The sequence below is a fragment of the Mobula hypostoma genome, chromosome 2, assembly GCF_963921235.1.
Source record: "Mobula hypostoma chromosome 2, sMobHyp1.1, whole genome shotgun sequence".
In the NCBI taxonomy this organism is placed as follows: domain Eukaryota; kingdom Metazoa; phylum Chordata; class Chondrichthyes; order Myliobatiformes; family Myliobatidae; genus Mobula; species Mobula hypostoma.
Genome location: NC_086098.1, coordinates 228,598,166 through 228,613,093, shown reverse-complemented (window position 1 = coordinate 228,613,093; position 14,928 = coordinate 228,598,166). Strand labels below are relative to the sequence as shown.

The following is a 14,928-nucleotide window of genomic DNA, read 5'->3' as shown; positions in this document are numbered from 1 at the left end:
AGTAGATAGTTTTGCACTGACTAGGTGAGCCAAAGTGCCTGTTTCTCTGCTTTATTTTTCTATGACTCTAAGCAAGGATCAGCCAGAGTTCTTGAGAGTTATAAAGTAACCAGGAAGGAATTTGATAGGGGATTTAGGAGATCTAGAAGGGGACACGAGAAGGCCTTGATAAGGAGGATTCAGAAAAACCCTAAGGCGTTCTATTCTTATGAATGCTAACATTGCATTTGCCTTCCTCACCACCGACTCAACCTGCAAATTAATCTCTATGAATGCTGCACAAGGACTCCCAACTCCCCTTGCACCTCTGATTTTTGAAATTTCTGCCCATTTAGAAAATAAGTCTTTGCCTTTATTACTTCAACCAAGGTGCATGACCATACGCTTTCCTGCCCTATATTCCATCTGCCACTTCTTTGTCCATTCTCCCAGTTTGTCTAAGTCTTTCTGCAGACTCCCTGCTTCCTCAACACTACCCGCCCTTCCACCTATCTTTGTATTGTCTATAAACTTGGCCACAAAGCCATCAATTCTGTCATCCAAATCATTGACATATAATGTGAAAAGAAGCTGTCCCAATACCGACCCTTACAGAACGTTACGAGTCACAGGAAGCCAATCGGTCAACCTTTATTTTCAGTCTTTGTTTCCTGCCAGTTAGCCAATCTTCTGCCATTGCTAATATCTTTCCTGTAATACCATGGGCTCTTACCTTGTTAAAGCAGCTTTCTGTTCAGCATGGTTTCAAAGGTCCTCTGAAAATCCAAGTAAACAACATCCATTGACTCTCTTTTGTCTGTTCTGCCTGTTATTTCCTCAATAAATCCCAACAGATTTGTCAGGTAAGACCTCCCCTTAAGAAAACCATGCTAACTTTGGCCTACTTTATCACATGCCACGAATTACCCCAAAAACTCATCCTTAATAATGGTCTCCAACATCTTACCAACTGCTGAAGTCAGGCTAACTGGCCTGTAATTTCTACTTCTTTACTCTCTCCCTTCTTAATGAGGGAAGTCACATTTGTGCTTTTACAGTCCTCCAAAACCATTCAAGAATCTAGTGATTCTATAAAGATCACTACTAATGCCTCCGCAGTCTCTTCAGTTACCTCTTTCAGAACCCTGGGGTGTAGTCCATCTAGTTCAGGTGACTTCAGCTTCCCAAGCACCTTCTCCTTAGTAATAGCAGCTACACTTACATTTGCCCCCGACACCTTGAATTTCTGGTATACTGCTGGTGTCTTCCACAGTGAAGACAGTTCTTCTGCTATTTTTTTTCGTCCCTCATTATTACCTCTCCAGTCTGACTGGACTGTCATTTTCCAGTAGTCCAATATCCACTCTTCCCCCTCTTGTACTCTTTATATGTCTGAAATAAACTTTTGATGTTATTGGCTAGCTTTTCTTCATGTCTCATCTTTTCTAAGCTGGTTTTTAAAAGCTTCCCAGACCTTTAAGTTCCCACTAATTTTTACTATATTATATGCCCTCTCTTTTCCTTTTATGCTGTCTTTGACTTGCCTTGTCAGTCACATTTGCCTCATCCTCCCTTTAGAATACTGTTTCCATCTTTGGGATATATATATTTTGTGCTATCCGGATTGCTCCCAGAAATTTCAGCCACTGCTGTTCTGCCATCATCCCTGATAGTGTCCCCTTCCCGTCATCTTTTGCCAACTCCTCTGTCATGCCTCTCCCTTTGCTCCACTGTAATAAAGATACTTCTGACTTCTCCCTCTCAAACTTCTGGGTGAATTCTATCATATTATGCTCACTTACTCCTAAGGGTTCCTTTACCTTAAGCTCCCTAATCAAATCTGCTTCATTACACAATACCTGATCCAAAATTGCCTTTTCCCTATTGGGCTCAACCACAAAATGCTCTGAAAAGCGATTTATAGGCATTCTACAAGTTCCCTCTCTTGAGATCTAGACAACCTGATTTTCCCAATCTACCTGTATATGGAACATTGCCCTTTTTACATGCATTTTCTATCTCCCTTTGAAATTTATATCCCACATTCTGGCAACTGTTCGGAAGCCTCTCAGTGTCTTTTTCTCCTTGCAGTTCCATGACCACAAATTTAAAAAAATAGTGCCAGGCATTCACATGACCATAGTATTCACAAACATTCATGAGAATGTTATTGCAGATGTAGAAATGCTGTCCTATACAACCACTATTCTTCAGAACTCACCTTGTGAGACACTTTTGTGTATTTTTGATTTCTAAGGCATTATGTTAGTTCAGTATCTGAATTCTTTGCACCTTGGTTTCTTTGAAGGCCATCATTTGAAGACAGGAAGAGACTTGGAATATCACAGCGTAAGAAAGGGGGCACATTTAAATCAAAATCGAGGTAAGCATTTCTGAACAAATGTGGTTTTCCAACTAATTGGAATTGAATGCAAGAGTATTGTTCCATTCCAAAAAATTGTCACCTTAGATTGGTGATGATCAGGTCAGACTGAACATTGCCTCAATTCACCACTTCCCAGGAGTCATTTACCTTTCAGTAACCTTTGAAATGATGAAATGTAAATGTTTTCTCCATTTTAATGTTGTATTCTGGCTTGTATTTAAGAGGATGTTTAATTTGCAGTTGTTATGTCAGTCGTGCAAGTCCCACAAATACAAATAACTTTCTACTGTTAACTTAGACATCGTGGATGTTTACTCAGCCCTTCCAGGACATCACAGCGGACTCTAATCCTGCTGTTGTTTTAATACAGGCACACTCAGCAGGGGAAGGAATAGAGAGCCACGTTTCAACTATGATCACAAATCAACACTGGGTCATCTCTGTAAAGATTTGGCACATCATTTGGCTATGAAACATGTTTTGCAGAGAGAAATTTATAATCTCTTTTGTCCTCCCCATAACTCCAGAAGGCTAAAGCCAAAAATAATGCCCTTATAGAATTCAGTGGAAACCATCTGAATAGTGTAGAGGTAGCAATGTTTCTGATGATATAACTCGGTTTTGGATGAAGTGCTTTATATTTCTACAATATTCTGCTTTTCTTCTCTTATTGATGTTGAGCTATGGTTCCAAGGAGAACTGTAGTCCTTGGGCACAGCACCTGAAATGGGACTTCAATGAGAATGTTATGGTATAATCTTCAGTACATAACGGAGTAGGACTGCTGGAAGGAATACATTTCATTTTGGAGGGAATTACTTGAATCAAGGTGGATTAATTTTGACTGTAATGCAGCTCTCCTTATCAGCTTCTCTTCATTCATTGGAATATTAGAGTATTTCCAACACAGTTCATTCAGTCCATCATGGCTGTATTTGTATAAAAAGCTACCCAAATGTAAACCTACCTTCCAGTATTAGATCCACAACTTTGTCACCAACCCTTCATATACACTTCCAAGTACCATTTTTTAATGCGTTGACCATTTCACAGTGTTCCACACTCCTAGCCCACTCTCATCTCCCTTCTAACCCTTCTGTCAATTACTTATAAAGTAATACATTTACTGCTTCCTCCCCTACCCAATTCTTCAAAGGCCTGTTCATCAGCTGTTTTTACATCATTCAATTCTTGTTACTCACATAATACATCCTTTGTGTTTTAGGTATAAGAGAAGATGAACCAAATTATAAAGCCAGCCACCGGAGAGTTTTCCAGAAGTGCCTTTCCAAGAAGTCTTTATCACATGTGACATACTGTATTTGATAATGAAATTTATTCATACTTCACATCATAGGAGAAACGTGCGTGAGCTGACTTGATCTGCAGTCTCCCACCCTCAGTGCCTAGATGTCGATTACTGTGCATACTGTCTTTTTAGAAGAGCAGACATTGCGTTGTAATCAGAACAGTTGTCTCAGTTATAAGTGTGGTATTCTGTAGACATCTGTTCAAGGGTTAATTTTATTGTCAAAGTAGACATGTACAATACAATTGTGATATTCAACTTCATTTACTTAATCCTCACACACTACCTGGTCTTCATCATGCTCAGTGAGACAGGGAATTCCTGCTGCAAACATCATAAAGTTGGAATTGAAGTGGAAAATACCACAGTGTTTTCTATTTTCAATCCAAATGTTTCAGGAATCTACAGACCAGTTTACAAATCTTAAAATGTCTGAACCTCCACTCTACACCCCTCCACATTTATATCCAGTTATCCTATGGCAATATACATTTGCATTGCTATTTAAAACAGAATCAGACTTGATCTTGGCTTGTATCAGTGAACAAATATTGATGTAAAATATCGGAACTTCATTTCCATAAAAGTTGTTATTTTGTATTATATAAACAGATCTAACGTTATTTACAAACTGCTAAGATGATTTTGGAAGGAATGAATTAGACTGAAAGCTTTTCTCAAATGGAAATCTTTTTGGACTATAACTCCGTTTATTTGTGTGAAAGAGATTCTGATTATAAAGCCATTTTCCTTGTGGCTACTAGACGTGTTCATTTTGTTGAACCAACATGACTCTTTCCAGAAGTAAAGAGTTTCACTTTGTAAAACTGTTATATTGTTTTATGTAAATGTTGTATTTCAATTGTATTGGGAAATTTGAGAGTATAAGGAGCCATTAGCTCAGAGAATTGTATTTGGGTTATGAACGGTGGTAAACTGAATCAACATTGAAATGGATAAAATCAAATAGTATTAGAAGTGAATTTCTGCCCTCCAGTTCAACAATCAACATGCAAGGATACACATGTTGTATCAAAAGGGATGGTGTGGTGAAATCCAAGCCTTAGAAAGAGGTGACATAGGAACAGAAAATGTAAAAACCTTGTGGGTCGAGTTAAGAAGCGGCAATGGTAAAAAGACACTGATGGGAGTTATATACAGGCCCCCAACAGTAGACAGCGTGCAGGTAGATTGGGAAAATTAGTTTGGTGCTGGATCCCGAGAGAGAATTTCTGGAATGCCTACAAGATGTCTTTAGACTGTAAGACCATAAGGTATAGAAACAGAAGTAGGCCATTTAGCCCATCTAGTCTGCTCTGCCTTTTCATCATAGTTGATGCTTTTCCCTCTCAGATCCAACCTGCTTTTCTCCCCCATAACCTTTCATGCCCTAACTACTCAAGAATCTATCAACCTCTGCCTTAAATAAACATAAAGACTTGCCCTCCACGGCCACCTGTGACACGAACTCGACAGATTCACCACTCTCTGGCTAAAGAAATTACTCTTCGTCTCCCTTCTAAAAGGATGGGTCTCTATTCTGAGGCCGTCTCTTCTGGTCTTAGGTTCCCCACCACAGGAAACAACCTCTCCACTTCCACTCATCAAGGCCTATGTTTGATAGGTTTCTGAGAGATTCCCCCCTCATTCTTCCGAATTCCAGTGCATACAGGTCCAGAGCTGTCAAACACTCCTCATACAATAAGCCTTTCAAGCCCGGAATCATTTTCATGAAACTCCTTTGAACCCTCTCCAACGTCAGCACATCTTTTTTTAGATAAGAGGCCTAGAATTATTCACAATACTCCAAGTGAGGCCTCACCAGTGCCTTATAAAGCCTCATTATTACATCCTTTTTATATTCTAGTCCTCTCAAAATGAATGCTAACATTGCACTTGCCTTCCTCACCACTGACTCAACCAGCCAATGCTCGATCCATGCTAGTATCTTTCCTGTAATACCATGGGCTTGTTAAGCAGCCTCTTGTGTGGCACCTAGTCAAAGGTCTCCTGAAAATACAAGTAGACAACAACCATCGATTCTCCTTTGTCTATCCTTTTTAGTCTTAAAAGAATTCCAACAGATTTATCAGGCAAGATTTTCCCTTAAGGAAACCACGCTGACTTCAGCCTATTTTATCATGTGCCTCCAAGTACCCTGAAACCACATCCTTAACAATTAACACCAACATCTTCCCAACCACTGAGGCCAGACTAACTGGTCTATAATTTCCTTTCTACTGGCTTGCTTCCTTGAAGAATTTTCCAGTCCTTTTGAACCATTTCAGAATCTATTGATTCTGGAAAAATCATTACTAATGCCTTCACAATCTCTTCAACCACCTCTTTGAGAACCCTAGGGTGTAGACCATCTGATTCTGGTGACTGATCTACCTTCAGACCTTTCAGTTTCCAAGTACCTTTTCCCTAGTAATGGTAACTTCACTCACTTCTGACCTGACACAGTCAGATTTCTGGCATACGGCTAGCGTCTTCCACAGTGAAGATTGATGCAAAATATTCAGTTTGTCCACCATTTCCTAGTCCCCCATTACTACTCACCAGCACAATTTTTCCAGTGGTCCAATATCTACTCTCGCCTCTTTTACACTTTATATATCTGAAGAAACTTTTGGTATCCTCTTTGATATTATTGGATATCTTACCTTTGTATTCCATCTTTTCCTTCTTTATGAATTTTTTAGTTGCCTTCTGTTGCTTTTTAAAAACTTTCCACTAACTTTTGCTCTATTATATGCTCTGTCTTGGGCTGTTATGTTGGCTTTGATTTTTTTGTCAGCCATGGTTGCATCATCCTGCCTTTAGAATACTTCTTTGGCATGTATCTATCCTGTGCCTTCCAAATTTCTCCCAGAAGCTCTAGCCATTGCTGTTCTTCTGTCATCCCTGCTAGTGTCCCCTTCCAATCAGTTTTGGTCAGCCCCCATAATTCCCCTTTCTCCAATGTAATGTTGATACGTTTAACTTTAGCTTCTCTTTATAACTTGCAGGATGAATTCTATCATATTATGATCTCTTTTCCCTAAGTGTTCCTTTAAGATCTCTCATCAATTCTGGTTCATTGCAAAATATCCAATCTAGAATAGCTGATCCCCAGTTTGCTCCACCGTGAGCTGCTCTAAAAATCCATCTCATAGACATTCTACAAATTACCTTCTTGGGATGCAGCAGCAACCTAATTTTCCTAATCTACCTGCATATTGAAATCCCCCATGACTATTGTAATATTGCCCTTTTGACATGCATTTTCTCTCTCCCGTTGTAATTTGTAGCCCACATCTTTGCTACTGTTCAGAGGTCTGTATATAGCTCCCACCAGTGTCTTTACCCTTTTAAGTTTATCTACCCACGATTCTACGTCGGCTCTTTCTAATTTGATTGATTTTTTTTTAAACCAACACCACTGCCAATCCTTTCGATACAATGTGTCTCCTTGGACTTTAAGTTCCCAGGTATAATCTTTCTTCAGCCATGACACTGTGATGCCCACAATGTCATACATTCCAATTTGTAACTGTTGCAAGTTCATCTACCTTATTCCGTGCATTCAAATATAACACCTTCAGTCCTGTATTTATCACCCCTTTCGATTTTGTCTCCCTTTTGCATTGCAACTCGTTTCGTTGACTGCAATTTTGCCCTATCATCTGCCTGTCTTTTCTAGTAGTCTCACTACACACTGCCTATTTGTAAACCAACCATCCCACCCTCAGCCCTATCATTCTGGTTCCCACCCCTTGCCAAATTAGTTTCAACCCTCCCAAACAGCTCTCACAAACCTGCCCACAAGGATATTGGTCCCCTTCGAGTTCAGGTGTAACCAATCTCTTTTGTAAAGGTTGTATCTTCCCCAGAGGAGATCCCAACAATCCAGAAATCTGAAACCCTGCCCCCTGCACCAGTTCTTCAGCCATGCATTCATCTGCCAAATCATCGTATTCTTACCCTCATGGTGTGTCGCACTGGCAGCATTGCTGAAATTACTGCCCTGGAGGTCCTGCCACCTTGCTCCCAAAAATGCCTCTTCAGGACATTCTCACCTTTCTACCTATGTCATTGGTGTCAATATCTATCAAGACTTCTGGCTGTTCACCCCTTTTAGAATGCTGTGTATCTGATCTGAGACATCCTTGACCCTGGCAGTGGACTATTTGGGTGTCTCTATCGCATCTACAGAATCTCGTTTCTATTCCTCTATAACTATAGAATTTCCTATCATTACTGCACTCCTCTTCATTTCTCTTCTCTTCTGAGCCACAGTGCCAGAGACCCGGTCGCTGCAGCTCCCCCGGTAGGTGATTCACCTCAACTGTATTGAAAATGGTATACTTATTATTAAAGTAAACTCTGCACTGTGTCCATTTCCCTTCCTTCTTCTGAGTTACCCAGTTACCTGCCGCCTTCAACTTAGTGGTGACTGCCTCCCTGTAGCTTCTGTCAGTTTCCCCATATAAGCCGATGGTCATCAAGCAACAGCTCCACTTCCTTAATGTTCTCCAGCGAGCTGCAGCTCAGTGCATCTGGGGTTATCAGGGAGGCTGAAGGTCTCCCAGAATTCCCCTATCTTACACAAAGAACACAACACAACTCCTGGAGCCATTCTCACTGCACTAACTGTGCCCCAACAAATGAGGAATGAAGAATAAAGAAATTTGCCAGATACTCACCTTATCCAAACCTGATGAACCAAAGCCCCTCTTAACACTGGCCTGCTCACACAAAGGCCCCTGCCTATTTTTATTTGCCCTTTCCAATGAATCCCATTTTCCAGAGCAGTTTGAGTCCACTAGGGAAAAGGCAATAGTGGATTGGGTGTTGTTTAAGAACCAGATCTGATTAGGGAGGTTAAGGTGAAGGAACCTTTAGGAGACAGTGATCATATACGATAGACTTCACTCTGAAATTTGAGAGGGAGAAGCTGAAGTCAGATGTATCACAATTACAGTGGAGTAAAGGGAATTACATAAGTATGAGAAAGCAGCCGGCCAAAGTTGACTGGAAGGGGACACGAGGGGATGATTGTAGAACAGCAATAGCTGGAATTTCTGGTAGAAATTCAGAAGGTGCAAGATAGGTACATCTCAAAGAGGAGGAAGTATTCTAAAGGCAGGGTGACACCACAGTGTCTGACAAGGGAAGTCAAGGTCAACATAAAAGCAAGAGAAGGCATATAATAAGAGCAAAAATTCGTGGGAAGTTAGGATTGGGAAGCTTTTTAAAAACCAACAGAAGGCAACTGAAAAGCTGTAAGGAAGGAAAAGATCAAATATGAAGGTAAGCTAGCAATAATATCAGAAAGGATAGCAAAGGTTTTTTTTCAGATATATAAAGAGTAAAAGAGGTGAGAATAGATATCGGAATATTGGAAAATGATGCTGGAGAGGCAGTAGTGGGAGACAAGAAAATGGCAGAAGTATTTTGTATCATCTTCACTGTGGAAGACACTAGCAGCATGCCAGACATTCGAGAGTGTCATGGGGCAGAGGTGAGTGCAATTGTAGAGAAGGTGCTTGGGAAGCTGGAAAGTCTGAAGGTAGGTAAGTCAGCTGAACCAGATAGACTACACCAAAGGGTGCTGAAAATGGTAGTGGAAGAGATTGTTAGGTATTAGGAATGATCTTTGAAGAATCACAAGATTCTGCCATGGCTCTGGAGGACTGGAAAATTGTAAATGTCATTCCACTCTTCAAGAATGGAGGGAGGCAGAAGAAAGGATACTAGAGGCCAGTTAGCCTGACCTCAGTGATTGGGAAGATGTTGGTTCAAGATGAGTTCTCAGAGTACTTGGAGGGACATGATAAAATATGCTAGTCAGCATGGTTTCCCTTAAGGGAAAATCTAGATTGATAAATCTTTTGGAATTCTTTGAGGAAATAACAAGGAGGCTAGACAAAGGAATTGGTGGATATTGTGTACTTTGATTTTCAGAGCTTTGACAAGGTGCTGCACATGAGACTGCTTAAAAAGGCCATGGTACTACAGGAAAAAGACAAGCATAGATGGAGGATTGGCAGGAGGAGAAGAATGGGAATAAAAGGAGTCTTTTCTGGTTGGCTGCTGGTGATTAGCGGTGTTCTGCAAGGGGCAACGTTGGGACTGCTTCCTTTTACATTATATCTCAAAGATTTAGATGATGAAATTGATGGTTTTGTGGCTAAGTTTGGAGAATACAAAGATGAGGGAAGGGCAGGTAACATTGAGGAAGCAGGGAGACTCAAGACAGATTTAGATTAGGAAAATGAGTAAAGAAGTGACACAAGGAATATAGTGTCAGGAAGTGTATGGTCATTCACTTCAGTAGATAGAACAATAGCATAGACTAATTTCTAAACAAGCAGAAAATTCAAAAATCAGAGGTGCAAAGGAACTTGGGAGTTCTTGTGCAGGATTCCCTGAAGGTTAACTTATAGCGTGAGTCAGTGGTATGGAAGCCAAATGCAATGTCAGGATTCATTTTGAGATAACTAGAATATAAAAGCAAGGATGGAATGCTGAGGCTTCTTAAGGCATTGGCCAGACCGCACTTGGAGTACTGTGAGCAGTTTTGGGCCCTTTATCTAAGAAAGGATGTGCTGACATTAGAGAGGGTCCAGAGGAGATTATGAGAATGATTCCAGAAATGAATGGGTATGAGGAGTGTTTGATGGCTCTGGGCCTGTACTTGCTGGAATTTATTGAAGAATGCAGGGTGGGGGGGGGGGTGAGGGCAGATATCAGTGAAACCTATCAAATGTTGAAAGGCCTAGACAGAGTAGATGTGGAGAGGATATTTCCTATAGGGGGAGAGTCTAGGACCAAAGTTCAAAGTACAATTTATCAGAGTACATACATGTCACCACATGCAACCCTGACATTTCCTTTTTCTGTGGGCACACTTGGCTAATCTACAGAACACCTTTTGTAAATTGTAAACATCAGGAACTGTAAATTCTGCAAATGCCAATAATGGAATAACATGCACCAAATAACAACAGCATCCCTAAATAAGTGCAGTTATCCCCTTTTGTTCGAGGGGTAGTAGCTGTTCTTGAACCTGGTGGTGCAAGATCTTTGATGAATGCTGCTTTTCTACAGCAACGTTTCATGTAGATGTACTCAATGGTTGGAAGGGTTTTACCTGTGATGTACTGGGTCGAATCTACTACCTTTTGTAGGATTTTCCGCTGAACGGCATTGGTCAGCACACTTTCCACCACACATCTATAGAAGTTTGCCAAGGGTTTTGATGACATGATGAATCTCAGCAGACTCCTGAAGAAGTGGTGCTGTTGTGCTTTCTTCGCAATTATATATTTACGATTGTCCAGAACAGGTCCTCTGAGATAGTGACACCCAGGAATTTAAAGTTACTGACCCTCTCCACCCCTGATGATTACTGGCTCATGGACTGCCGGTTTCTTTCCTGACGTCTACTAACAGTTCCCTGAGAGAAGTTGTTGTTTTTACACCACTCAGCCAAATTTTCAATCTCCCTCCTGTATGCTGATTCATCACCACCTATGATGCAGCCCATAACAGCGGCGTCATCAGTAAATTTGTATATGGTGTTGGAGCTCTACTTAGCCAGTCTTAGGTGTAAAGTATGTAGAAAAGGGGGTTAAGTACACATCCCTGTGGTGCTCCTGTGCTGAAGATTGTGGAGATGTTTTTGCCAATCTGAACTGACTGGGGTCTACAAGTAAGGAAATCCAGGATCCAGTTGCACAAGTCGGTAGTGAGGCCCAGGTTTTGAAGTTTACTGCTTAGTTTTGAGGGGATGATGATGTTAAATACCGAGCTATAATCAATAAAGAGCATCCTGATGTATGCAACATTGTGTCTAGATGTTCCAGAGTTGTGTGAAGAACCAACGATATAGCATCTGCTGTAGATCTGTTGCTTCTGTAGACAAATCGGAATGAACCCAAATAGCCACTCAGACAGGAGCTGATAAAAACACCTCTTCATTGTGGATGTAAGTGCCGCTGGGCAATAGTCAATTAGACAAGTTGGCATGCTATTCTTGGACACCAGTACAATTAAAGCCTGCTTGAAGTAGGTGGGTACCACACACCACTGGAGAGGTTGAAGAGATCCTTGAATACACCAGCCATTTGGTCGGCACAAGTCTTCAGAACTCAGCCAGGTACTCTGTCCAGACCAGATGCTTTCCTTGGATTCACTCCCTTGAAGGTAGACCACACATAATCACTAGGATACTGAAACCAAAGGATCATCAGGAGACATAGGGGTGTGTGATGGTTCTTCCCTGTTCTGGTGATCAAAGCCAGCATAGAAGGCATTGAGAGCTTGTCCCGTGTCATAAGATTTAACTTTGTAGGAGGTTATGACATTCATAAGCACCTCCCATTGATTTAATTCTAGTCTGGATTCTCCACTTTGCCTGAGAGATGGCTTTCCGGAGATCATACCTACACCTCTCATAGCATCTCCAGACTTGAATGCTCTCAGCAGATTCCAGATTTCATTGTTCATCCAGAGCTTCTGACTGGGGAAAACCTTGAATGACTTTGTGGGGGCACACTCATGCACAGCTATTTTAAATAAGTCTGCAATGACCCTGGTGTAGTCATTCAGGTCCTCAGATAAGTTCCCCAACGTAGCCCAGTCCACTGACTCAAGGCAACATTGTCCAGAGGGCACATTTAGTATGGAGATGGGAGTAATTTCTTTAGACAGAGGGTGGTGAATGTGTGGAATTCATTGCCACTGACGACTGTGAAAGCCAAGTCATTGTGTATATTTAAAACAGGGGTTGATAGGTTCTTGATTAATCAGGGTATCAAAGGTTTCGATGGAGAAGGCAGGAGAATAGGGTTGAAAGGGATAATAATAAATCAACCATGATGTAATGGCTGAGCAAACTCAATCGGGAAAATTTGCCAAATTCTGCTCTTATCTCTTATGGTCTCATGGTGTTTTCTCATCACCCCCTCTTAGGTGGGATATATTCCAGTATGACAAGAGTGTCCTTGTATTGACCTATAAAGTGCATGAGTAAAGGAGAATGCACAAGTTACTGGGATACTGTAAATAGGTACAAGGTTGTGCCCTCATGACAGGAATCAAAGTGCAGAACAGTGCAAGTAAAATGGAACTCTTAATTAAGACTGCAACAAAAATATGTTTATGATCAACACACAAGACATTCAATCCAATCAGTCAATGATTTCATTGAACTTGAACCTTCATTGCTTCAAATCTTCCAAACAATTGTTCATCTCAGTTTGGCAAAAGAATAAATCAAGGAAGGTAGTGCACCCGTGGTTGACAAGGGAAATTGGGGTAGTATCAATTCCAAAGAAGAAGCATACAAATTAGCCAGAAAAAGTGGCTCGCCTGAGGACTGGGAGAAATTCCAGCAGAGGAGGACAAAGGGCTTAATTAGGAAGGGGATAAAAGATTATGAGAGAAAACTGGCAGGGAACATAAAAACGGACTGTAAAAAAGCTTTTATAGATATGTGAAAGAATTTTTTGAGGATGTAACTAGTAGAGTGGATAGGGGAGAACCAGTGGATGTGGTATATTTGGATTTTCAAAAGGCTTTTGACAAGGTCCCACACAGGAGATTAGTGTGCAAACTTAAAGCACATGGTATTGGGGGTAAGGTATTGATGTGGGTAGAGAATTGGTTGGCAGACAGGAAGCAAAGAGTGGGAGTAAACGGGGCCTTTTCAGAATGGCAGGCAGTGACTAGTGGGGTACTGCAAGGCTCAGTGCTGGGACTCCAGTTGTTTACAATATATATTAATGACTTAGATGAGGGAATTAAATGCAGCATCTCCAAGTTTGCGGATGACACGAAGCTGGGCGGCAGTGTTAGTTGTGAGGAGGATGCTAAGAGGATGCAGGGTGACTTGGATAGGTTAGGTGAGTGGGCAAATTCATGGCAGATGCAATTTAATGTGGATAAATGTGAGGTTATCCACTTTGGTGGCAAAAATAGGAAAACAGATTATTATCTGAATGGTGGCTGATTGGGAAAAGGGGAGGTGCAACAAGACCTGGGTGTCATTATACACCAGTCATTGAAAGTGGGCATGCAGGTACAGCAGGCGGTGAAAAAGGCGAATGGTATGCTGGCATTCATAGCAAGAGGATTCGAGTACAGGAGCAGTGAGGTACTACTGCAGTTGTACAAGGCCTTGGTGAGACCACACCTGGAGTATTGTGTGCAGTTTTGGTCCCCTAATCTGAGGAAAGACATCCTTGCCATACAGTGAGTACAAAGAAGGTTCACCAGATTGATTCCTGGGATGGCAGGACTTTCATATGACGAAAGACTGGATCAACTAGGTTTATACTCGTTGGAATTTAGAAGATTGAGGGGGGATCTTATTGAAACGTATAAAATCCTGAAGGGATTGGACAGGCTAGATGCAGGAAGATTGTTCCCGATGTTGGGGAAGTCCAGAACGAGGGGTCACAGTTTGAGGATAAAGGGGAAGCCTTTTAGGACCGAGATTAGGAAAAACTTCTTCACACAGAGAGTGGTGAATCTGTGGAATTCTCTGCCACAGGAAACAGTTGAGGCCAGTTCATTGGCTATATTTAAGAGGGAGTTAGATATGGCCCTTGTGGCTAAAGGGATCAGGGGGTATGGAGGGAAGGCTGGTGCAGGGTTCTGAGTTGGATGATCAGCCATGATCATGCAAGCTCAAAGGGCCGAATGGCCTACTCCTGCACCTATTTTCTAAGTTTCTATGTTTTCTATTTCAGTCAGGTGCACTATCTGCTTTAACCACTTCAAATGTAAACATTCTCCATTTAAAACCAGTAAGATTGGAAAGGGAGGCTGATATTAAAAATATTTCCAGTGGATCAGAAAAAGAATTCTCTGAAATTAGTTCAGCAAAAAAGCAGCAGCAAGGAACATGAAATAGCAGACTTGATGAGAACTTTTAACAAAGGGATTGTGGTCCATGGCATACTGAACCAAAACAAATTTACAAGAGTACAGGGTTTAGGGTGCCTGTATTTTCATAATTGAAGCTTGATTTCAACTGAAAAGAAATGAAAATTTTAAATATTTGAACACCTAGGTTATAACTGAATTTCTGAGATAAATAAAATGACCATGCAAATTATGCTCTTGAATGCAAAACTAGAAATGAGAACTACATTCACATAAAGAAATTTCTGGGTTCCTGTTCAGCAGTAAGCTGAATAGAACCAAAGGATGCTGATAAACTTGCAGATTTGTATTATCCCATGCATAACTAAAGATATGT

At 41.1% G+C, this 14,928-nt stretch overlaps 1 protein-coding gene across 1 annotated transcript in view; it reads left to right on the top strand.

The window, feature by feature from the left end:
• ddx27 (DEAD (Asp-Glu-Ala-Asp) box polypeptide 27) overlaps window positions 1-14,902 on the top strand; it is a 54,121-nt gene extending 39,219 nt beyond the window's left edge. The window contains exons 20-21 of the mRNA XM_063041601.1: window positions 2,288-2,362; window positions 3,591-14,902. Of these exons, the coding sequence (XP_062897671.1) occupies window positions 2,288-2,362; window positions 3,591-3,606 (91 nt within the window). The 3' untranslated portion in view covers window positions 3,607-14,902. The remainder of the gene's footprint in view (window positions 1-2,287; window positions 2,363-3,590) is intronic.
• The last annotated feature ends 26 nt before the right edge of the window (window positions 14,903-14,928 follow it).